Source organism: Dreissena polymorpha, chromosome 5 (genome assembly GCF_020536995.1).
Source record: "Dreissena polymorpha isolate Duluth1 chromosome 5, UMN_Dpol_1.0, whole genome shotgun sequence".
Lineage (NCBI taxonomy): Eukaryota > Metazoa > Mollusca > Bivalvia > Myida > Dreissenidae > Dreissena > Dreissena polymorpha.
Window position 1 is genome coordinate 126,088,280 of NC_068359.1, and position 25,474 is coordinate 126,113,753.

Sequence of the window (25,474 nt, forward strand, 5' to 3'; positions counted from 1 at the left end):
TAATTGGTAGTGAAGCAATATTTTAATGGTAAAACGAAATGTTAAATCTAACAAGCGCTTTTGACTCCCCGCGGTGGATTGAAATCACGTCCGGACTATGGATATTGCTACTTTTCGCTCTGGCAATCGCGTTAAACGGACTTACCATGGGCGTGTACGTGAAGTACCCGAAAATGGTCAACGTGACCTCGTTCTTTACAGTTGCGATAATTACGAACGGTTTGCTGAGCTCCGCTTTAGGCTACATTCCAGTGATAATCGCTGAGTTTTCCGGCCACTGGTTAGTGCATATGTCAGAAGACTCCTGTATCGCCGAGGCGCTCATCGTCTATTACTTCGGATGCTCGTCCATGTTCCTTCACGTCTGCATCGCCTACATCCGCTACCAGGGCATAGTGGCGCTGCCAACCAGTAACGCGCCTGTCGAAAAATGGCGGGTGGCGCTAGCGTTCGGCGCGTGCCAGCTCCTCTCGCTGGTTCTCGCGGTATCTCCGCTGCTTGGGCTCGGTGCATACGGGCTGGAGGCGCATGGGACCAGCTGCGGGCTCGCCTGGAATGACCGCAGTCGCGCCGGTCTGGGGTATCTGATACTCATAGGGACCGTGTGCTACGTCTTTCCGGTGACGTTCATGTGCGTCTGCTACGTGCAGATCGTCAAAACGGTAAGTGCAGGATTATGTACACTGATATTATGATTTAAGTACAGGGTTTGCTTTGTTTTATTGCGTTATTTATATTAAAGCACGTTGTACATTTGTATAAAAAACTAATTTTTGTATACTATAAATGCTTTTGGACGTGTATACAAAGCGTCGTAAATGGAAGAAAAGCTCCTATTTTTGTAAGCCCAACGTAATTATACAAATATTTACGAAGAAAAATAATTCTTCGACTTTAATGCATGATTAATGAAAGAAATGTATATACTCACAATTTTAAATCACTGATATTTCTCTATAAACCACCGAAAAGGATACGATACTATGCAGTCTTGTCTACAAATAACTATGATATGTCTATAAGGAAGTATCAACATAAACAACACATATGAGCCTTGTTCTGAGAAAAATTGGCATAATGCATTTGCGTAAAGTGCCGTTCCAGATTAGCCTGTGCAGTGCGCACAGGCTAATAAGGGACGATACTTTCCGCTTTTATGGTATTTTTAGTTTCAAGGAAGTCCCTCCTTACCGAAAATCAAGTTTAGGCGGAAAGCGTCGTTCCTGATTAGCATGTGCGGACTGCACAGGCGAATCTGGAACGACACTTTACGCACATGCACAAGCCCACTTTTCTCAGAACAAGGCTCATATCTATCAAGGGTTTACAAACAGTATAAACAACCGTGCCGTAACAATATTTGAAAACGATTAAATGGAACTTATAGTTAAGGGTCGATCTGGTAAAAAGAGGTTTTAAGCACGTGCGTAAAGTGTCATCCAGATTCACATGTGCAGTCCACACAGGCTAATCAGGGACGACATGTTTAGCCTAAACTGGAATATCGCTACGAATAGGAGAGAAAATTACTAAGAAAAAAAGCGGCTAAAAGGCTAATCGGGGAAGGCGAAATACGCAAATGCATTCAAACCGTTTTGTTTTCAGAGCGAGGCTCATTTTCATATAATTTTTAAATCCGAAAGAGATAAGAGACCGCGTAATAGCCCGAAGATCTGATCAGGTCTGTCTGATAATGTATATGAGAGCGACTTTAATGTTTTATGAAACAACTCAACTGTCTAATTCAATGCCTGACTATTTACATAAAAGGTTCACCAGTCGTCAGTTCGAGTGATACCTGCTTCCAGCGAGGCGATGATTAAAAGAAGAAGAAAACAGATCCACCTGGTCAAGATATCATTGGGTTTAGTCTGTAAGTGTGTACTTCCACTTGGTCAAGATATCATTGGGGTTAGTCTGTAAGTGTGTACTTCCACCTGGTCAAGATATCATTGGGTTTAGTCTGTAAGTGTGTACTTCCACCTGGTCAAGATATCATTCGGTTTAGTCTGTAAGTGTGTACTTTCACCTGGTCAAGATATCATTGGGTTTAGTCTGTAAGTGTGTACTTCCACCTGGTCAAGATATCATTGGGTTTAGTCTGTAAGTGTGTACTTCCACCTGGTCAAGATATCATTGGGTTTAGTCTGTAAGTGTGTACTTCCACCTGGTCAAGATATCATTGGGTTTAGTCTGTAAGTGTGTACTTCCACCTGGTCAAGATATCATTGAGTTTAGTCTGTAACTGTGTACTTCCACCTGGTCAAGATATCATTGGGTTTAGTCTGTAACTGTGTACTTCCACCTGGTCAAGATATCATTGTGTTTAGTCTATAAGTGTGTACTTCCACCTGGTCAATATATCATTGGGTTTAGTCTGTAAGTGTGTACTTCCACCTGGTCAAGATATCATTGGGTTTAGTCTGTAAGTGTGTTTTTCCATCTGGTCAAGATATCATTGGGTTTAGTCTGTAAGTGTGTTTTTCCACCTGGTCAAGATATCAGTGGGTTTAGTCTGTAAGTGTGTACCGGTTCTTCCGCTGTTGAATTCAAAGAGATTTGACGTCACTATAATTCGACGTCACTATGATTTGACGTCACTAGGTTTTTGACGTCACTATGCTAGCGCCTGACTATTCTCGCTATATTTTGTGAAATATGCATAGATCTACTCTTACATACCATCCGCGTAGGAATTAAAAAGGATTTGTCGTGGAATTAAAAATGCTGATGCATATCTATAAATACTTGTATTTATAAAATGTATTTATTGCCCATCAACTTTACAAACCAACGCTTACCGGCTAATGTGCCGCGATCTTGAAAGAAGTTCACACCCATTTTGAACCGCGCATAATCAACATGTTAGTTAAAAAATCGACATCTGTGTATCCAATGCCTCCGCTTGTTTTTGCTGCACCTGTCTGTTTGAATGTTTTGATTGTTTAACAACAAGAACAATTAATTACATCGTAAAATAGTTCACGGTCTTCCAAAAATTAATACACACATGTATATACAAAAAACACTCTTTCTTCGTCGTGATATACCAGTTTTGCGCTTAATTTAAAGACTTAAAACATAATATTTTTCACGTCAAATACATTAAAATGAAGTTGTTTGTGCGAACACAAACTCTGAAAAGGCCAGTTTGTGAGGTGGAATATATAAATAATACAGAGTGCATTCTATTTCTGAGTATATTTATTTAAATCCTTTCTGGATACAACGCTGTAAAACATTGGGGCGGTCGGGTCAGGGGTCGGTCGGTTCAGGGGAGACACACATTCTGTACGCCTACAAGTACGCCGTATTAGGTACTTTTATTACAGGACCAACGCACACAGTTATTTTAGCGAAATACGCTACGGCTTCACCAAATTGATTAGATATTCGTCGGATTTGCCACACGTAAAATTCGTATGAGGAAATATGTTTGTGTGCCCCGTGAGGTCCATTTTGCCCCCTCACATGCATTTAAAAAGCAAGAACAATAAGTGTTGTATTAACTAATTATTTTTAGTTATGTCTGAATATTTCGCGAAATGTACTTTTTCGTTAACCTGTTAACGATGATTATTGAATATGCGCACACAGTGTTTATTCTGCGCTCTGCACCCCATCGAAAATGGAACCCATCGAAAATGGAACCCATCGAAAATGGAACCCATCGAAAATGGAACCCATCGAAAATGGAATAAAACTGTCGTACATAGTTTTTATTGGCAATTTGCGTTCACTCACTCCAATGCCCTGAGACCAAATTTAGTCAAACTATCGACCAATTTGATTTCGTCCTCTCTTAGTAACAATCCATCAAGAGCCATCAATTGCGCTTGTTGTAGCCATTTGTTTAATGATAGCGATGCAGTGTGATGGAAATGTTGCTTATTCTTAACTCTATAAAAATACCTGTCGGAGATAATTGATTGTTGAGTTCTTCATTATTCATTGTTGAGTTATGTATTATTGATTGTTTAGTTCTATATAATTGATACGCGCGCGTTGTATGGTAATAAATACATTTTACATTACTTAATGTACTTAATATCCTCTGTTATCATTTTGCGTCGATAATCTTTGAAGTTCAACACATGTTTATCTAAACGTACCAAAATCGAAATGATGCTGGATTTATATTTCTTAATCTGCCAATGAACAATACTTTCGTTTTTGATGTTTGTCTATTGAATTAATTGGACCACCCCCTACTCCAACGAACATAACTATTTCAGTGGCAAGGGCAGTGTCATTGACGCCGTACTGCATATATCCAATTTTAATACAATATTTCAGTGGCTTTCGTCGTATCGTGGACACCTTACGCAATCGTCTCTTTCTACACCGTGTTCGCAAACCCGCACGCCCTCGACCCAATTCTGACCCGATCGGCCGCATGGTTAGCTAAGACGGAGGTCATCTGGAACCCTTTGGTGTACGCCCTGCTGGACAAAAGCTTTCGTCGGAAAATGGAGAAGTTGGTATGCTGTTGTTCTTCATCGTTGGTAAACACGCAGAGTTCAGCGATCGCAGAGTCTTTCCGGATGGAAACGATCCAAAACTCCTCATTGGCCCATTAAACACACGGAGTTCTATATATATATGCGGGGATGTTTGGTTTTGCTGTTGTTTTATTTGCCGCCTCGAAAAAAGGCGTCAAATAGCAGGCTCACTGTCTGTCTGTGTGTATTTGCGTCTGTGCGTCCGTCCTGTAAACCATCATCAGAGGACGTTTTTTTCTGCATCAATGGTCAAGGTTTGTCTAAGAGGTCAAAATTGAAAATTATTTTCTGTCATAACTTTGTCATATATGGATGGATTTTGACATAACTTGGAACGAATATAATTAGTATTAGAGGACGTGTCCAATGTAACAGATGTCTTCTAACCGGAACCTTCAAGGTCACACCTGTAAAGAAAATGGGACTGGAGGGGGCGTGGACTAGTCTTTAACATGTCTTGTCAAAACGCAGTTTTTTCCGTTTTCCGGAAAAGACTGTTTCGAGGGCTTTTAAGTTAACATATCTTCTTCTTCAACATTTCGTCATCATTGTGTGAAATTGACTTGAAATGGAATTTTACGAATTTCGAGCGGCGAAGAATGCGAGGGATTGGACAAAAATGCATGGCTTTAATGTAGGGAACATATCCCAAATGTTTGTTCCACGTTTGTTTATGCATGTAATATAGACATTTCTGTTTCACACATATACACGCTCATGTTTCGATATTGTTGCATCGTCTTTATGACACTGTATACATTTATAAATAAATATGTATTTTGTTTATTGTATGTTTTGTTACACAAATCCAATAAGATGCCTGAACATGGTCATATGTTTAAAATGCTAACAGCATTATACTCTTGGTGAGAACGAGAACAGAATATACTGGATTTACGCCTTGGCGATTACCGGCTGCTCCGGAAATATTTATGCGCAACTTTCTGTACCATCGTCTTGTCTAGCCGTATCGCGCTTATCAGCCCAACCGAATACTATTCCCGTGTACAAATGTGGTAGCCCTGATTAGTCCGCACAGGCTTATCCGGGACGACACTTTCCGCTTTAATGGTATTTTTCGTTTAAAGTATGTCCCTTTTTACCGAAAATCAAGTTTAAGCGGAAAGTGTCGTCCCTGATTAGCCTGTGCGGTCTGCACAGGCTAATCTGGGACGACACTTTACGCACATACATTTTGCCCAATTTTCTCAGAACAAGACAAATATGATCAATTGTCCAACCATGCCAAAAATAGTGCACGAACAGATGTTTATATGATCAATTGTTCAACCATACCAAAAATAGTGCACGAACAAATGGTTATATTATCCATAATTGTACGACATTGTCAAAAATCGTTGGAATAAATGTCAGTAAGATGTATAATAGAGTGTATCAATAAGGCGCAGGGAAATCAGTTCACTACTGTATTCAAGGATTGTCTATGATACAGTGTAAATAGCGCTCGCAGTTTAGCCATAGTTATGCGTCAGACAACGACACTAATATTAACATACGAGGACTTTCATCGAAAGAGACGTCAGCGGTTTTTACGGAACGATTTGAACATGTCAACATTAGAGAGTCGATCCGAGTATCCAGACACGTTTGACGTCATAATATATTTCCAATTTCCGGGATCGAGTTTTTTTCTTTGTACGTGTACTGTGATCATGATATTAATGTTGATAACTTTGAAATAAAAAGGGTAGAGCAAACAGCAACCAAATACTTCATATAAAGTAATGCGCTTCTGCGTTAAGGTGCTTTTTACGCCTTTCTGAATTTTAGAAGCGAGTACTCCTGTGACTTTTTACCGCCGCCTCAAAAGTGACATAATTTATAAAAGAATAGTTTGTTTATAAATCTACAATTCATCAAATATAATATTATTTGAGACAATAGTATTGTTCTTTTTTACCATATTATACCAGACAACTATATCTCTTTACGATTACAATGTATGAAAAGACGCGGAATGGTGGGGAAAACACGTCCATCAAGGAGAGGTGCGTGCTGATTTGTGTCGAGCTCGCTCGCGGAAACCTCGACACAATGTAGAAAACAGCAAACAATCTAGATAAACAAACCAGAAATGTTCCATGAAGCACAAAACTCATCCCAATGGTAACTTTTCATTACGCGAAGAGCTTTGAGTTGATCCGAATCCCTTCTTCCATGCGATGATTGCGTTTTATAGATTAAAATAATAATAAGTACTGCAATGTGTTTCTATTCGCTATTTTCTGTTCATTTTTCGATATAAGATTAACCATTTTTTAGCAAATTACACATATTTTTTTATGAAAAAAACACACATCGACAACTGATATTCCATCTATATCTCGGAAGATTTTACACGAACTGTGGTTACCGGTAATGAGCTAACTGCAGCAAGCTGTTTTTACATAGTCCCGTTCGTGCTGTCGTTCGTTACTCTGACTCTATACATCTGCAACATGCTCAATCCATTTTTGCCTAGTGGACTCTCCCATCTTTCTAAATTGGATCAATTTATTTTAAAAAATAGGGATGTCTAGTTAATTTATTTCTACATTTAGAATATTTCTTACAGAAATTATTTTAAGCAAACAGCGTAGACCCTGAAGAGACGCCGCATCATGCGGCGTCTCATCTGGGTCTACGCTGTTTGCCAAGGCCTTTTTTAGACACTAGGCATAAATGCGTTAAAACAGGGCCTTGACAAACAGCGTAGACCCAGATGAAACGCCACATAATGCGGCGTCTAAACACGGTCTGCGCTGTTTGCTTCAAGGAATGTTCTAAATATAAAAATAAATATACTAGACATCTATAATTTAGGAAATAAATCGATCCACTTTAGAAGGATGGGAGAGTCCACTCGGCATAAATGGGTTAAAGTCGTCATAGGAACACACTCGTTTATATATCTTAAAATAAGTGTGCATTTGTTAATTGTACAATTATTGTTGTTAGTTTAAAGTGAATGTTGGTAAACAATATGGTTGCTGGATTTGTGATTATTGTATTCTTGGTGCTTTATATTCAGATTGATATTAAATGTGTAGTATGCATATTTTTATGCCCCCCCCCCCCAGATCGAATGATCATGGAGTATTTTGTTTTTGGCCTGTATGTCTGTCTGTCATTGTATGTGTGTGTCTGTCCCAAAACTTTAACCTTGCTCATAAAATGAAAACTCTTGGGTCTATGTTCTTTGAACTTCACACGTGCATGCATTTCATTGAGATCTACAATCAAACATGGTTGATGTCACTAGGTCAAAGGTCAAGGTCACTGTGACCTAAACAGTCAAAATATAACATTGTTCCTAAATAAAGCGGCTTCAAAGCGCAGTAGGGGGCATTGTGTTTCACAAACACAGCTCTTAATCTCTTTTAAATCATTTCGAATACGTAAGTCAATACATTAACCTGTAATTTCATATTTAATTACATCGAAATAATGTTAAAAAATATAAATCAAAAGAGATAGAAGTCAGCTGATGACGTCATTATTGTGTGCGTATATAATTTATCCACTTCAATTTATATGTCAATTGAATATCAGTCATTATTTTGTGCGTAGTTTATTTCAGTAATAAATTGAGTAATTTCAGTTTCAATTGGTGACGTCTGTTTTGCTCGTAGTTTATTTTCAGCAGATTCAGCTGTCATTTGATGACATTTTTTTTAGTTATTTTTCCTGCGCGAACGGCGGCAGCGGCTGCTTGCAAGTAATCATGCATTCTCGAAAATTCCGGAAGCTGTTCTCGCCTGGCGCCACTATGCCTGTAGCTAGCGTCTGGAACTGGCACTTTCCGGTTCGCGGGTTAAAGAAGATCAGGGCGGCTAGCAGCATTGGCGTCTGCGTGGGATCACGGATGTACGTCGGAAACTCGTCACAAACTGAAACCAAAGTGATACATCTAAATTAAACATGTTTGTGTCCGCTTTATACCTTTTTATAAAGCCTGCATACATAAGTGTAAAAAACCTGTCTAGAAAAATACTTTATTTGCTATTTAAATATTAATTTCGAAAAATTTATTGTGTTTTTGTCTATAAAAAATATGTTATATGGCTATGCTAAATAATGTGTTTTATACATGCAAATGCCACTGTGATTTTCCTGACGTTTTTTTCAACGAAATTCCTCACTTGTTAACATGACAAGTTCATACTTCAAAAAGATATTCTACGAGTCTTACACGCGGGACGATCCGTTGATGACGATGATGCTATTGTCGACGCCGGAAATAACGTCAACAGGAGAAGGCACGTCAAGTACGACACCATGTATATCATGTTTAACCTGAAAGCGATTCGTATGGTATTTTATTTTCTCACACGTTGGGTCGTGCTAATATTATTGTGACTTATTGTGCGTATAAGTGACATGAAATGATTACATACGGAATAGTACGCTAGTCAACTGTTCCATGTGTTTGTATCAGTCGAGTGACTTGTGTGATGACGTTTCTCACGTGAGGCGGAGCCTCGAGTGTGATACGAAATAGCGTAAGCCACGAGACTGATACAAACACTTGTAACAATTGACCTGTGTAATATTCCTTTTAGTATTACGTCCCCGTTTAGTTATACAGTACAGTACTGATGTTTTATTGCTTCTAGTGCTTCCGTTCTTCGATGTTAGGTTATGGTGCAGCTTGTTACACTACCCACTCGAAATGATCTCATCTACAATACATGCACATACATGATATTGGGCCCGTATATTCTTATGCTTTATGGAGGAAGGTGCTTGTGAGTATGCTCGTATTTTGCAGAACAATTTAATTATGTTTCAGTCAGTATGCAACGTGTGTCCAAAGGGTCCCACGTGAAATCCGATTGCACGCCCCTTTATGGCCCTTCGCATATGAGGCCTCCATGGCCGATAAAATGTTCCACAGCTGAGCTTGTATACGACTATGTTTTAGCATGTCCGCGTAAGGAGAAGACTTGTATATGATTTAAAACAAAAACAAAGCAAAACAAATGTAGTTCTTACCTTTTTCAAATAAAGTTTTAAATCAAGAATTATCCACCACTTGTTACTGATAGTTTGCCGCTTCTTTGGTCTCGCTAACGAGCACTATGAAAACAGGAGGCGTTTAACGGTTATTAAATAGCAGCCTCCGTGCAGTTATTTGACTTGTTTATAGCTCTTAGCAGATCCCCGTGGCCCTAACAGTGTGAGTATTATTAAAATGATATTATTCATCATAATGTCTTTACATAAATATATCGCCCTATTGGTGCAAAAAGGTACCGTGTGCCTTCTAATTTCAATGTTACACGGTACATTTTTGCACAAAGGGAGCGATATAGGGTCATATTCATAAGAAAGGTCCCAATGTTTCAAAAGATAAGTAAAAGTCGTACAAAGCAAATTTCTTCCCTGGTTGAACTTGCAATGGTAACCGCATCATGGCAGGGTAATAGCAGACCGTGAAGGGGTGGTAACCGACATTAAAGCGGTAGTGATCATATTTAAAGGGGCCGTTTAACGTTTTGGTGAATTGACAAAATTAAATAAAGTTGTTTCAGATTCGCAAATTGTCGTTTTGGTTATGATATTTGTGAGGAAACAGTAATACTGACCATTTACCAGGCTCTAAAAGATCCATTATATGCATCTTTTGACGATTTGAAAACCTGAAAATATAAAGCGTCGTGCGACGCGAAACGATTGAATAATTTGGAAAGTTCTGTTGTTGTAGTTATATTTTGGGAAACTACGAGGATTACGATATAGGTAAAAAATACATCCGCTCTAAGCATGAGCATGGATGGTCGAGTGGTCTAGGCGGGAGACATTTTAGTACAGGACTCCAGTGGTCAGTGGTTCGAGCCCTGTTGAGGGTTACTTTTTTTCCTTTTTTTAAAAGTGTATTCTTGTTTTTTTTACTTTAGATTTTTAGGTCAAATGTTTAAATTTATCAATATAAGGCATTTAATGACATGCTTCAATACATGCCAAAATCTGTTGGACGGCCCCTTTAATTGCATCATGGCAGGGTTATAGCAGTTCGATAACCAAAAGCGGAGGTAACCGACATTAACACAATAGTGATCATATTTAAATGGTAGCGGAGGTATGCGACTTTGACCTGTATACGGGGGAACCGACATAAACCGGGAAGGTAGGTAACTGATATTTAAGTGAAAGAGGATGTACATCTTAACCGGTAGGAAACGTAACCGATAAGAAACAAGAAGGCAAGTAACCGACCGTTTACCGGTATGATTCGTACTCGGTTCGAGGAGTTTGTAAAATGAAGGTGTCAATTGTATTACAGTTGGATTTATAGGAGTTCACAGATATGCCATTTATAGCCACGTTCATCCTAACAACGTGCACAATAATATCTCACTGCGTCGCTGAATCACGACTTCATAATGTGTGTGTGTGTGCATAACGTGTGAACGTGGTTGCTGACGTAATGTTTGCGCCACCGTATACGGCATGCACATTTTATGTACGCATTATGCATTGTGTACACACCGGTCTTAATCGGTTATCACTATCAATTTTAACAGAGATTCAGAATCACATTTAAACATAATTAAATAACATTTCTTTAAACAAAATTCCGTTTTAAACACACAATATAAAAAGTTTTTTCTCATTTTTAAAATTTCATTCCTACGTAGACCTACTTTGGCGGAAGCATAATTCCCCAAACCAGGGAAATGTGATGCGTTTTAGTTTAGAGGTGACAGTAACGTAGTGACGTCACAATCTATGTATAGAATGCGCATCATGACACAATTTGTAGCATCGTATTATCATTTCATTTATGTGCATTAGATAAGCGCATAACGACTGATAATATTATCAGCACATCGCATTTGCACATTATATGTGCGCATTACATGAGCGCAATACAGTGACGCATAACGTTTATGAATTTTATCAACTCCTTAGGTCTGTGAATTATACAAATGTGTACCTTGTGTATATGAATATTATATGCAACATGTCCTTGCATTCACATAGCTCAAAACGCATGCGCATATACAATTGTGTTAGATCTTACTATGTGGGTAAGTTGGGTAACCTGAAACAAAAACATTGTTGAGCCTTAACATGTCCTGCTTACACATTCCCATTCAGATGAAATATTTGACAGCTTGATATTGGATTCCAGCGATTTGAGTAACATGTCGTGTGGAAGTGTCCGTAGGCTGTTATGTCAGACAATATAATAGCAGATGGTGCACGTTCCCTTTGGGCATTGGCTTTAGCGTATTACTGCCGGCATCGGCGCATGCATGTAAATGTGAAAAGGTGAAATGTCATTTATTCTTATAATTTGTTAAATATTGTCACAGGTGTTTTGATAAACACGGCGCTAAAAATGAAATTGAAATACTGTACGCCGTTTTCGATTTTTGTTTAAGGAATGTTGATACATAAATGTTGAGAGTAATATCGTATGTGTTGAATATGGACTAAAATATTCATACACGGTTGTCATATTCAGTTATATATTATTGATATAATGACGAATAAAATACATATTAATGATTGTATGTGTTATGTATGTTATTTCAATTAACTTAATTGTATAAAATAACGCATGCACATTTTAATGAGTATGATTTTAAAATCAATTATGAATGTTCTTGTAAATGAAAACGGTGATGATGTTTGCGATTATTGTTTTATGATGATGATGATGATGATGATGATGGTGGTGATGATCATGATGATGATGATGATGATGATGATGATGATGATGATGATGATGATGATGATGATGATGATGATGGTGATGGTGATGGTGATGATGATGATGATGAGGATGAGGATGATGATGATGATGATGATGATGATGATGATTTCTGAAATTATTCAAAACATGTAATAATTTGGAAATGGACTGCAAACAATCAAACACCAGAAGTAATTTGATGATTTACGGACATTGAACACAGCCCGTTTTCACCGACCCACTCTTATACTTCAGAATACAAAATATAACTAGCCAGAATAGAACCAAGAAAAAACATCGCAATATACTCGTACTGGGCGGCGTCCAGAGCAGCCTCTCGAAAGGCCCACCGTCGACAGTGTATATGGTCACCGTGAAATGGTTGCCAAACTAAGACGTTACTTCCTTACCGAGTTCCTAAATGAGTGGCAACCTATACTTACTGCGTCCTTTGAGCGTATCGAGTACCGCCGTCCTGTGACACTTCTACGGATTTCATCAGAGCCACCCCTTGATTTTTAGGCCTGCTCCGTCCGTCCTCTGCTGCTGCCACCTCCGCTGCTCCCGTCCCTATTCCAGACCACCTCCCATACAAACCACAAGTATGGACCCGTGTTGAAAGCGCGCCAGATTTCGCCCCCCCCCATCCAATCTGCGCGCACTGCCTTGCGATAAAACCTTTCTCTGCACCTATATAATGTATATACCATCGGAAGGAAATTAATTCACTTACAATTTTGTCCGTGTTACATATTGCAAGAAATTGTCGAAAACAAAATAAAATCAGCCCCCCCCCCCAAAAAAAAAAAACCCAGACACAATTGGCACGCACAACCCGGCGGCCATCTCCGCAGTAAATGCGGGTTTTATAATCGTATCTTATGCGTGATATCATAGCAAAGTATATGCCCTGTCTACCACTAGTTGACATTTTCGGATATAGCGAGGTCAAAGGCCCACAATTGCTTGCGCCGGTGACCCTTGTCGAACCCGAGCCATAATTTGTTTTTTTGTTGACCTAGCCCATCGGCGCGGGCCGCTTTTTGATAAAACCATTCGCTACGGGCCATTAAATCTATAGAACATCGGAAGATAAATCATTGGGCTACAGTCGCGTCATTTTACCTATGGTAAGGCGTGAATAACCAGACTCTAAACAAGCACACAACCGCCCCACACTGCCTCTGCGAAAGGCCTTGAAGAGCCGCCCGATAAATATTGCTTCGCCATATATTGGTGATCTCCCCCATCTGTGTTTACACGGGCTTTGGACCGTTCCCTGCGAACAAAGCGCTATATAGTTCACAGGAAGCCACATTAAGGAGTGACGACTCGCCTGCTCCCCACCCTCGAACCGAAATGCTGCTTTCGGTCCGGGGGTGTCTTCGTCGTCGCCGCTGAACCGCTCTGTATTTCCCGGTCGGCCGCTTCCCATGCAGCTACCTACCTATCGTCGGATTGCGGCGATACCTACTTATTGGGACACGGTATGCTTTGGCCCTAATTCACGATACGAGCCTGCTCTCCTGTCTGCGGTTGATACAGCGGTTAGAAAACCGTCCAGCGTACCTTCCGCATTAATCGTTATCCCGGGCCGCAGGAAAAGAATCTTCTCGTGGGACCGTTTGTGTGCCATGCACGAGGCCTGTTTCCTGACGCGCGAACACTTTCCAACTACCATAGAAAAAACTATATCCAAAACAGCATGTCGAAAACGATTAAGTCAAAAACATACAAAAAAGAGAAAATTCACGGAATCACGGAATGTCGAAAAACGACTAAATCCAAAACATACAAAATTTTAGAAAATCACACGGAAGGTATTCGCTGTCAGAGGGCAGGCTTCCACGAGCGGTTCGGACTCGATCCGCTATCTACCGCAGCCCGACCGGCCCGATCCTTAGAGCCAATCCTTTTCCCGAAGTTACGGATCTATTTTGCCGACTTCCTTTACCTACATTGTTCTATCAACTAGAGGCTGTTCACCTTATAAACCTGATGCGTATTTGGTTCCAGCACGAGCTCAAACTCTAACTCAATTTTATTGAAGTAAATACAGGCCACCGGCCCAAAATTACACAATATACACAAATAGTATACAATCACATAGTTGCCTTGTAACTATTTCTATCCATATTTAATTATACATTTTTAGATAAATAAATAAATACATACAAATTGATGTTGTTTCACATGTAGATATACATATACATACAAAGTTATGAATTGATGTTGTTTAACAGATGGTATACAAAACTTGCGACTTTATGGATACTTTCATCATTATTTGACCCCATTAATGAATAAAGATCAGACATTCAACATCCCCCATGGTACCAATTAAAAAGATATTGGGTACGGATGTCCCTGTGTTTAAAACAATAGAAAAATGCATGAAATTCACTATCAATAACATGTATATTATTGTTATCCAGACAAAAATAACATAGTCTATCATCAAATGGGATATTTTATTGTCTACCAATCTCAATATTTAATTTGTGATTAGAACATCTAAATTTAGAAAATGCAATTTTATGTTTATATGGTATGTTTTCTAAGGTAAGATATCGTTCAGTATTAAGCATTGTTTTGTAATACATGTAATGGTGACAGCGAGAAGAATAGTTTTTATCACTTTGCCAGTTTTGAGTATAACAATCAATAATACGTTGGCGAAAGTGTCTAATGAATAATTTAACATCACCAATTTCTTGACTTATCCATACATTTCCATATCCATAACGAAATAGCATTGTTTTGACTTCTGAAGCCCTTTTAACATTATATAACATTGTTTAGGGTATCTATGATTAGGCATAGATAGTAACGTACACCAATATTTTTATAAAATTGACAAAGTAGGTAACACATAATGGGAGACGTTCGCATTCAACATGAACAAGACATGTGTTAGTAGGTTTTTTAACACGCAAAATTCGTTTACAAAATTTGTTATGTACAACTTCAATTGAGTCGATATACTCGTTAACCCATATTTGTGATCCATAACATAGAATTGGTTTGATCATACTATCAAACAATATAAATAATTCGCACTGTCTCAGTCGCATTTTCAAGGGCCAGGGGCGCTCGAGACACCGCAAGAGTCGCGGTGCGTTGCGACGACAACAAGCCGATTCTAGGGTTTCTTTGCCTTACCGATGAAGTCTGCGAACTGTTTGGCAGGCGGTAGGCTCTGCGTGTACGTCTGGATCGCTATCCGAGCCGTTCCTGACGTGATTTTGGCCACCTTGTACTGCATCTGTAGCTTGACGATGCCATCACTGACCTTCTTGAAAGGCTTGCCGTCGTATTGGATGAAAAAGAACTCGTGCGTCATGTTCTTCTTCTTAAAGATGCTGGCGCGAATGTACCCGTAATAAAAATCAAACATTTTAGTCCAATACGGATTAAGGGCGATGCGGCAGTCGTGTGTGGCGGAAGGCGTTTGTTCTGCCGTGCCTATCATAAGACAAGGCTCGCCACCCTTGACTTGCCGCTCGCGCTTTAAAGCTGTGTTATACTCACCTACTGTCAGGTTCTCAGCTACTCTGACACGCTGGCCGAGGTTAAGACATAGATAGGCCGTTATGTATCTGTTTATAAACGTGACCATTTTCTTCGATGTATATATTATCGCGCGTTCCTTCATGTCTCCAATCATTTTCATTTCTGTGTCGAAATCCGTTTTGGCCACGCGCAGAACCTCGGTCACCTTGTCGAGCGTGGGCGGCATCTCCTTCGTGGCCTTCTCCGCGCTGAGTTGCGCAATTACTTCCGTTTCCAGACCCTTACGGACGTCCACAACATTGGCGAGTAGAATCTTAATCCTATCATACTCGTTCCTATTGCCCAAACTGAGGTTCAAACCCATGTCCATGTTAATGTACTTCAAGAATCTAATGAAGTCCGCCGTGTATATGAGCTTAGTTGCTACATTATAGCCCCAACCACTCATCTCATTGAGCAATCCTAAGAACGATTCAATCGTAAGGGTCTTGGTTTGAAAATTGAGCTTCTGCGCAGAGGGGCCCTCGCTGAATGCCGACGCCATCAGATGCATCTTATACGTCATCCGTTCCACGTTTGCCACGATCATACCAATTCTTCGCTCCGACTTCCCAGCCCGCTTCAGGTGCACGCGAAAGAACTGGAAAGACAGGAAAAAAATGCGCGTGATATCTAAACGAAATGTGTGGAAAAAAAAGAACACGAGCAATTCAGACCGCGTCGAGACACCACAGACGGAGATCTACGTACCTTGAACAAAGCTAATTCCTTAAACTTCTCAGTGACCGAGTAGAAACCGCTCTCCCGAACGGTTTCCCGGAGCTCTTTTGTGATCAGCCTCCTGTTTTCGGTCCTTTGGCGATCGGTGTCTACGTCATCCACGTTCGCAATGATAGGAGGCTTGTTCAAGTTAGCACCGGCCGGAGCGATATCCGACTCCTCCGCGACGGTCTCGTCGTCGCTCGAGATTATTGCCCTCACACGACGCTTTCCTTTGGACACGGAAAGCGGAATGTGTTCGCTGTCGTTGTCAGGTGACGACAGTACGCGCTTCTGGCATTTCGGTGTCATGCGCTTTGAAGAAGGAGACGATGAGGCGGAGGCATATTCCCCCTCAGAGTCGCTCTCCGGGCTCCGATTGACGGAACAAACAGCGGTGGCCGACGCGCGCAAAGGTGTCGACACGCTGGGTAGCACCAGTTTTTCATCCTCACTTTCATCGCCGTGAAACACTGGCAATTTCGGCGGACAACGGTTAATCACAGTCGTCGGGAAGCGCCGTGCCCTGAGCACCATGCGCCTTGAAGAAGGAGACGAGGAGGCGGAGGATTGTTTCTCCTCAGAGTCGCTCTCCGGGTTCCGACTGACGGAACACACAGCGGTGGCCGACGCACGCCGAGGTGTCGACACGCTGAGCAGCACCGGTTCCTCATTCTCACTTTCATCGGACGGGCAACGGTTATAAAACACGGTCTTCGGGAAGCGCCGAGTCCTGTGCATCATCGTAGGTGTTGTCCACACGCCCGCGTTAGCGGGAATCACGCCGTGGCCCCACGCCTCTAAGATGCCGTACACCTCGTGGGCGGTGTACATCCTGTCCTCTTTCAACCAGCCTTCCGGGACCCACATATTCTGGGGAAATGCGGCATAGTCCTCCTTGATCGTTGCCACATTTTTCTTCACGAAATCCTTCCTTTGTGCAGCCCCGACGGGGCACTTGGTGCAGTTTTGTTTCTGGTGCCGCTCGAGTTTGGCCCCGTAATATTGGAAGCACCAGTTGCAACGAAACTTGGAGCGGTTGACATCGGTCTTCTTTGCCACGAGAAAAGTCTGAGCCATCTTGCTTATATTAATACTACTAGCACTACTACTAATAATAATAATAACAATACTTTTAGAACAACTCCTACTACTACGTCTACTTATAATAATAATAATAATGATAGAAATACTTATAATACTATAAAAATACTTCTAATAATGATAATAATAATAATAATGATACTTATAATAAAGCTCCTACGTGTAATAATAATATTATTATTAGTTATACTAGTTATACTTTTAATATAATTAATATTAAATACTGCTTCTACTTATAATAATATACAAAAGTATCAAACTATTCGCTGAGAGTGAAAAAAACAAATCCTGAGATCGAAAATGAACTTCCGAACAGTTATATCTTTTGACTGACGATAGAGAATTTTGACCATGTATTTATACCCGGTGAGCCACGGAAACGCACTGATTGACGTTAAGTGGTCCGTCTGCTCGCTGTTTGACGACAGCGAGCTAATTGCAATTAAGCAATCAAGCCGACCCGATGTGTTTTTGATATTTCCGGTCGGATCAGCCGGTGACACTGTTTGAGATCGCTCTGGCATTGATTGGCGCAAATTGGTCCATCCGCTCGCTGAGTGACGACAATTCGACAATTGCAAGATAGCAAATAATCTCACGGTCTTATCAGGCGGTGACACTATGTGAGACAGATTTGCCACTGATAATGTTTTGTGGGGTTTGTTTTTTCCCAGTTGTATTTGACTGCACCCCGTTAACCGCTACCGTTAACTTTGAATCTAATTTGTACACTAAAAATAAATAAATTGCAAGTGTGATCACTTAAAATAACTCTGAATATACTTTCAGTTAATACTATATTTTATTATTGATATTGATTTGAATAATATAGCAATATAAGAAACTATATGTTTATATATATATTATTTATGTTTTTTGTTTGTATAGGTCCCTGTTTGTTAGCAAACTTTACCGACAGCGAGTGTATAATTGCTCGAAACCAATACCATGACGCTTTACGATGTTTTAAGAATACCATTTCTTATAAATATGCCCAATATACAAAGATATCAAAAAACATATTCAAACTCAACATTAAATAAGTTCGACATGTTAATGAGAACACAAAATAAAAAAGTATACTATTTTTCTTTATCTCAGTATTTTTATTAGAAAATGGCATTATCGATGTTAGAGGAACATTATTAATTTTCATAATTATTACCATCCATGTCATCGCACTTGTGTATTTTGCATTTGTCAAAAAAAGCAATTGTTATGCTTGAAAGCTAATAAATGTTGTTGTTGTTTTAATTGTATTAAGTCTGATTTCAATAGAAAAACGTCGTGTGAAAAGAAAAGTCATTATACGCAGTTAATTAACAAAAATAAAAGGGATGCATTTAAACAAAAAATGATCGAAATTGAAAGTTTAACAAGTAAAAAGCAAAATGAATTTTGGAAATATTTTAAATCTGAAAATAAAATAAATGGCAATACAATTTAAATACATGCATTCAAGCAATATGAAAACTACTTAGATTTATTGCCCAAAAGTCTATGTTTAGACCTTGTGAAATTAAGGGCTTCTGTCCCTCCATTGAGAATTCAGACCGGAAGATATGCAGGCAACAATATCTCCCGTGAAGATTTTATTTGTGCTTGTTCGTGTTCCTGTTTTGTACGGCAAAAATATATTAAACGTTTTTCTTACAATCCATCTTTTGTTAAGTTCCATAGTTTATTAACCTCAACAAGTAAATTTGAAATATTAAACGTGTGTAAAAATGTAAAGGAAGCTTTAAGAAATGTACGAAATACTATTTTAAAAAGAAGTATATGTATCACTTTGCACTCACTGATGGTATTTGAATTATTATTATTATTAAAAAAAACAAAGTAAATTAAACGTAATAGTTTGTCTTTACTGCCTTTAAAGTTACTATGTTTCTCCTGTTCGAAATCGTTATTGTTCTATGTTCTTATTTTTTGGAAATTTCATTGAATATTGTTATGAAATTTCAGTAATCTACTTACATATATACACCGTAATATTAGTTTGGTTACTTACAATATTATACTGACACTTTACATTACTTTATTTATAATAATATCTATTAAAGACGATGTACTTATGTATAAGTTTTAATAAATGTCCTGTTTATTCAGTAATATTAATACGATGAGAAGGAGGATTATAATATTAATAACAATAAACAAATACTTATACTACTTATATACTCATAATACTCATAATACGCATAAAACTTTTAATACTCTAATAATAAATAATAATAATAATAATAATAATAATAATAATAATAATAATAATAATAATAATAATAATAATAATAATAATAATAATAATAATTGATATCCCGGTCTGATCAGCCGGTTACACGGATTAAGATCGCTTTGGCATTGATTGTCGCTAATTAGCACGTCCGTTCACTGAATGACGATCGTTCGCTAATTGCAAATAAGCATTTGACACTTATTGAGATCGAGTAGACATCGGCTCAGCCTGTGAATATATACTCGGACCCAACAGTGACTCGGCAGTCGAAAGACAAACATTGTCCGAACAACTACTTCACAGTGTGTTGTGCGTGCAAAGTGAGAAAATGAATACCGGTACGTTCATGATTTTGTTCTGTGCCTCTGCGGTGTTACTCGTTATTATACTCGTCGCGGTTTGCATTTGCCTGCCGGAACGCAGGCAACTAAAACAGATAAAGAAGGCAATACGTCGTGCAGAGGTGCAGCAGATGCATCTCGATGTCTTCGATCTTGACACAGGAGGTAAGTCAGCTGTGTAAGTCCAGCAGCGGCGGCGGCGGTGAAGTCGCCATCAATCCAAACGCAGCATTACGGTTTGATGGTAGAGAGAGAATGGGGTCTCTCCTTAATGTGGCTTCCTGCGAACTGCCACTTTGCTCGCAGGGACAGGTCCAAAGCCCGGGAAAACACAGATGGAGGAGAGACCCCAACGAGTAAGTAGTTAGGTAGGTTTCCGTGAAGCTGGTGTCCGGGAGAGGATCCTTAGACTTTAAGTTTATCGACGGTAGTGGTTCCGTGCCCCACATTAGTAGGTATCGACCGAAATCAGACGATTGGTAGGTAGCTGTCCGGGGAGCGGTCGACCGGGAAAGACAGGGCGGTCAAACAAAGAAGGGAAGACACCCCAGACCGAAAGCAGCATTTCGGTTTGAGGGTGGGGAGCAGGCGAGGCGTCACTCCTGAATGTGGCTTCCTGTGAACTATCGAACGTTTTGTTCGCACGGAACGGTCCAAAGCCCGTGTAAACACAGATGGGGGAGATCACAATTTCTACAGTTAAAACACAGGAATGTATTATTCCTGTTATTATATATGTTATATTTATATAATTATATTATAGTATTTATTTCTACTTCAAACACACACGTAAATGAAATACATTGTATGCGATGTTTTTTTTAAAAAAAACAATGAAATTGGAATGACAAAAGCATACGCAGTGGTCGTTATATAACTCGCGCCGCAGGGAAAGAACCTACTCAGGGGACCGTCTTTGCGCCTTGCACCAGGTTCATTCTCTGTGGCGCGGGCTAAGGAGCATAACGAATTTTGTCCAGCGAAACTGGAATCGTTAATAATTGTTTGTAAGTATTTCAGTAAAAAGGAAACACCCTGAGAAAACAGTCTAGCCTGTTAGAATCTCCGTAAAACAGGCGGGGCCTGTATGCGGTTGAGACAGCGGTGAGTAGAAATTTTCGCGGCTGAGACATCGGGTAACTTAATATTATTTATTTATTTCTACAATGTAACAATATGCATATAAAGGAATTTAATATTATGTTTCTGATAACGCAATAACATAGCGTGACAAAAAACGCTTACATCAGAAATCCAACCCCACTTCGGTCACCGGACCGTTTAGCTGTCACCAAAGAAAGCAATCTTAGCAGAATATATATTCCCCATGTCCGCCATTCCTTTAACAACCGACTGATGCGGACTCGGCGAAACGACGTCTACCGACTTTGATCGCAATCCAATTGAAGAGAGCACAAGTGCAACGATTATTCATTTGCAATAAACGTAGCTTATAAGATATATAGCGCCATAAACACTCCGTCACCTATAACTGCAAACGAAATTCCGCCAAGCAGCAAATATAGGCGTAAAATAAACATCAACATAAAGACGCATTCTGCCGCATAAACATGTTATATACCGGTAAATATAACCCATTTATGTCTAAGCAAACAGCGCAGACCCAGATGAGACGCCGCATCATGCGACGTCTCATCTGGGTTTACGCTGTTTGCCAAGGCCTTTTTAAGACGCTAGGCATAAATGGGTTAATAAAATACAATTTATATTCCTACTCTCGATAGCCGCTCCATAATAAAATAACAATACATGTCATTCATCATCATTATTATTTCCCGGGATGCGCGGTTTCCGGCTTGGTCGGCGTGGTCACCATAACACAGTAATACAGTAATCACGGGTTCGGGTTCCAAATTATTATATTAACAATGTTAGGTATTGTCTGTATAATAGTATATGATACCTTCATATTTGACATCTAAATAACTAAAGATGAAAGTTCTCTCAGAGTGAGGCAAGCAAACGCGGAGAGACTTAGAACAACGAAACACATACCAGAGCAGCATAGAGCTAGTATAGAGCTAGTATAGAGCTAGTAGAGAGCTAGTATAGACCTAGCATAGAGCAGTATAGAGCTAGTATAGTGGTTGTAATGGAACACATACCAGAGCAGTATAGAGCTAGTATAGTGGTTGTAATGGAACACATACCAGAGCAGTATAGAGCTAGTATAGTGGTTGTAATGGAACACATACCAGAGCAGTATAGAGCTGGTATAGTGGTTGTAATGGAACACATAACAGAGCAGTATAGAGCTAGTATAGTGGTTGTAATGGAACACATACCAGAGCAGTATAGAGCTAGTATAGTGGTTGTAATGGAACATGACTCCTGGGAAATACGTTTAAAATCAATATCATATAGCGTGCGTGCAAGTATCCACCCAATAATGTTTGTATTGGAAGAATTAAATTGCTGTCAAATAGTCAATCATGTTCAGCAGTAAATTTGCTTCACATCCTACTTGTTAGTGTTTGCAATTTGACATGTGTCGGTAGTTACATGCAACAATACATAAATAAATTTACTAATATATCTTTGGTTAGACGGCATTGTTAATACTATTATTTTTTAATGATCACTGAAAGTGTTGTACATATAAGTTTTGATTTACTAAGCAGACCGACACTGTTTTTGTCGTTATCATAAACTTTTTAATAATAGGTTAAATATAAAAATAAAATAAAAATAAATATATATATATATATATATATATATATATATATATATATATATATATATATATATATATATATATATATATATATATATATATATATATATATATATATATATATATATATATATATATATATTCACACATTTGGCTAGTTCCGGGGTCTCTGATTTAGAAATAGGTCATGGGGTTCCCACTTTAAACACATGTATCTCCATACCCTTTTTTATCCGATATATACACGAATTAAGGTATATAGTGGTAACTTATATATAATTATGTATAAATACATCATTTATTTAACGTCTTATACAAGGAAATATATAGCGACATTAATTGCGAGGTATATAAAATTTCAATTTCAGACGTGATTGTGGTTTTCGATTTAAGACCTCATTGTGAAATTTGTTGCATTACCTCCCATACACCTCCCTCATAGTAATTAAAGGTGCCCATAACGCGGGGTTGTATACAGACCCCGTTTTTTATATTGACCTCGTAAGTATAGTCTGAAAACTACTGTATAATATAAATAAAAGTTCAGAAGAACATGTGTCGAAAAATGCGAAATAAGCGAGATATTTAATTCTGAAATCGAAAACGGCTGTACAGTCGAATATGCCAGCATGTATATCATGCATGTACGATGTGAATCTAAACTAAGTTTAACGGTTCATTTTAAATTCCTGCAACGATATATATTCAAACAACACACGAACAAACGAACAATAACTCTGGTCCTAATAAAAAGACGAATGCTTCGGTTATTAGGAAAATATGTTCGTCACCATCGGCTCGGGACGCTAATTTGTCTTTGCTGCATTTTATGAAATTCGTCTTTAATGTATAATATGTCTTGCCTATTTTGTGTTATTGTAACATATTTTATCAATATATTACAATTTAACACATATAAAAATAGTTTAATCTCGCTTTAAGTTTAAAGCATATATTCGAACATTATTAATTGTAATAACAAGTCTTGATAAAAGAAGCAGCCGCTTATCAATGAGGAGCACCATCACAGCACCCCAGTCTCATTACTATCAAGTCCTCCTACAGGTTTTTTTTAAGAACCACATATAGAAGGCCGCAGGCCTGACCCGTATCTTGCCAGTTGGTATGGACCTTTAACCCCGCTCACTATCCAGCGTTTAAACTTCCGGGTTTACATTTAAACCGACTATTAATAGCTTATTAATATCTTAGTTAGAAGGTGATCATTCAAGCGGTTCCGTAGTGTTGTGGTTACACGCTCGCTTCAATTGTGAGAGGCCCAAGGTTCGAGCCCTAGTAGAATCAAATTATTTTATTTGTGTCCTATGTTAACTGTTTGTTTTGATATAGACATTTAAGTTTAAATAAATATACTGTTTAATTGTAACCATTTTTTGTTTTTATTATGCCCATGCAATATATGTGTGAGAGGGTGGGGGGGGGGGGGGGTTCGTAAACACATTAAAACTTTAACAGTGTTTTCATATCAATGAGTACTCAACCCCTATCGTAAATGAGCAACGTAAGAATAAGTTCAGAATCATCTCCCCTTGAAGTTGAGAAAAATATGAAATTACGCTTACAAGATGAAGCAGATTTTTTAAAACCTACACAGATCTGTTCAATTAATGAAAACTGCACACGGATGCCAGTAAAACAGGAAACCAATGTAAATAAAATGAACTATGAAATATTTGGGGGTTATAACACAAAATCATAGATATATAGATCTACCAGTATCTTTTTCTATTTTGTTTAAAATAATCGACCAATATATTAATATTTACAGAAGAAAAAAATCATTCCATGTCACTTCATTGAGTGCCTTTTACACTGAAAATCCCGACGCCCTTTGATGCTTTTCATCAATACTTATCTTGTAAAGTATGTTGTAACCCTGCATGAAATGTGCAATGCCTCAATAGTATTAGTGTTGTTTAACCATAAGTACACAAAAGTTGCTGCCCTTTTTCATAACTTGGCCACTTATTACCGCGTTTACTGTCGACATTAATTTTACAGGGTGCTGGAGAATTCGGTAAATGACAAGTTCGGTAAATTGATTTATATAGTAAAAGCCGTGGAGGTTTCGGTAAATTGATTTTATAGAAGAGGTATACCTACAACGAGGTGTTAATGACACCTATTAGCGGCTTACAATAACATTAGGGGCATTTATTTGCAAACTGTGGATTAATTTTGAGTTGAGTAATTAATGCTATGCCTAAGGTAAAGAATTAAGGGAAATGAATGAGCTACCTCTGAAAAACGAATTCTGTTAGGAAATTTTTGGTTAATTTTACGATTTAAATAACGCAATACTGTTTTTTTTTAATTGGTGCTTTTATTTAAATAACATAATAGTAACATAATAGTAATAAGAAGTAATGATTTATGGCGGAATCAATGTAAGCTCTTCAATTAAGTTTAATGCTATTTTTAAAAGTTTCTTGTAAAATATGATTGAATAAAAATGATTTCATGTTGAATTTTATATTTATTTATATGTTTTATTATTTCTTTCTGGTTGAGAAAAACACAAGAAAAAACAATATATAAAATTTAATACGTGTACGTAATTAATAAAAAGTAATAAATGAGTTAAGCGAAGAGATACAC

General features: G+C 38.5%; 2 protein-coding genes and 1 long non-coding RNA gene across 3 annotated transcripts in view; 2 read left to right on the forward strand and 1 right to left on the reverse strand.

Moving 5' to 3' along the window:
• Positions 1–38: 38 nt before the first annotated feature.
• On the forward strand, positions 39–4,946 carry LOC127831621 (visual pigment-like receptor peropsin). The gene is made up of 4 exons (XM_052356600.1): positions 39–662; positions 1,771–1,873; positions 4,297–4,481; positions 4,878–4,946. The coding sequence occupies exons 1-4, from the start codon at positions 39–41 to the stop codon at positions 4,944–4,946; spliced, it is 981 nt and encodes a 326-aa protein (XP_052212560.1).
• A 3,111-nt stretch (positions 4,947–8,057) lies between these two features.
• Positions 8,058–9,571, reverse strand: LOC127881890 (uncharacterized). The gene is made up of 3 exons (XR_008050334.1): positions 9,498–9,571; positions 8,695–8,798; positions 8,058–8,392 (listed from the first exon to the last, which is right to left on the reverse strand). It is a non-coding gene; the product is annotated as an uncharacterized LOC127881890 (long non-coding RNA).
• Positions 9,572–24,840: 15,269 nt separating this feature from the next.
• Positions 24,841–25,474, forward strand: part of LOC127881879 (myosin-11-like) — a 241,744-nt gene continuing 241,110 nt past the window's right edge. Inside the window, exon 1 of the mRNA XM_052430059.1 lies at positions 24,841–24,893. The gene's annotated coding sequence lies outside the window, so the exon portion shown is untranslated. The remainder of the gene's footprint in view (positions 24,894–25,474) is intronic.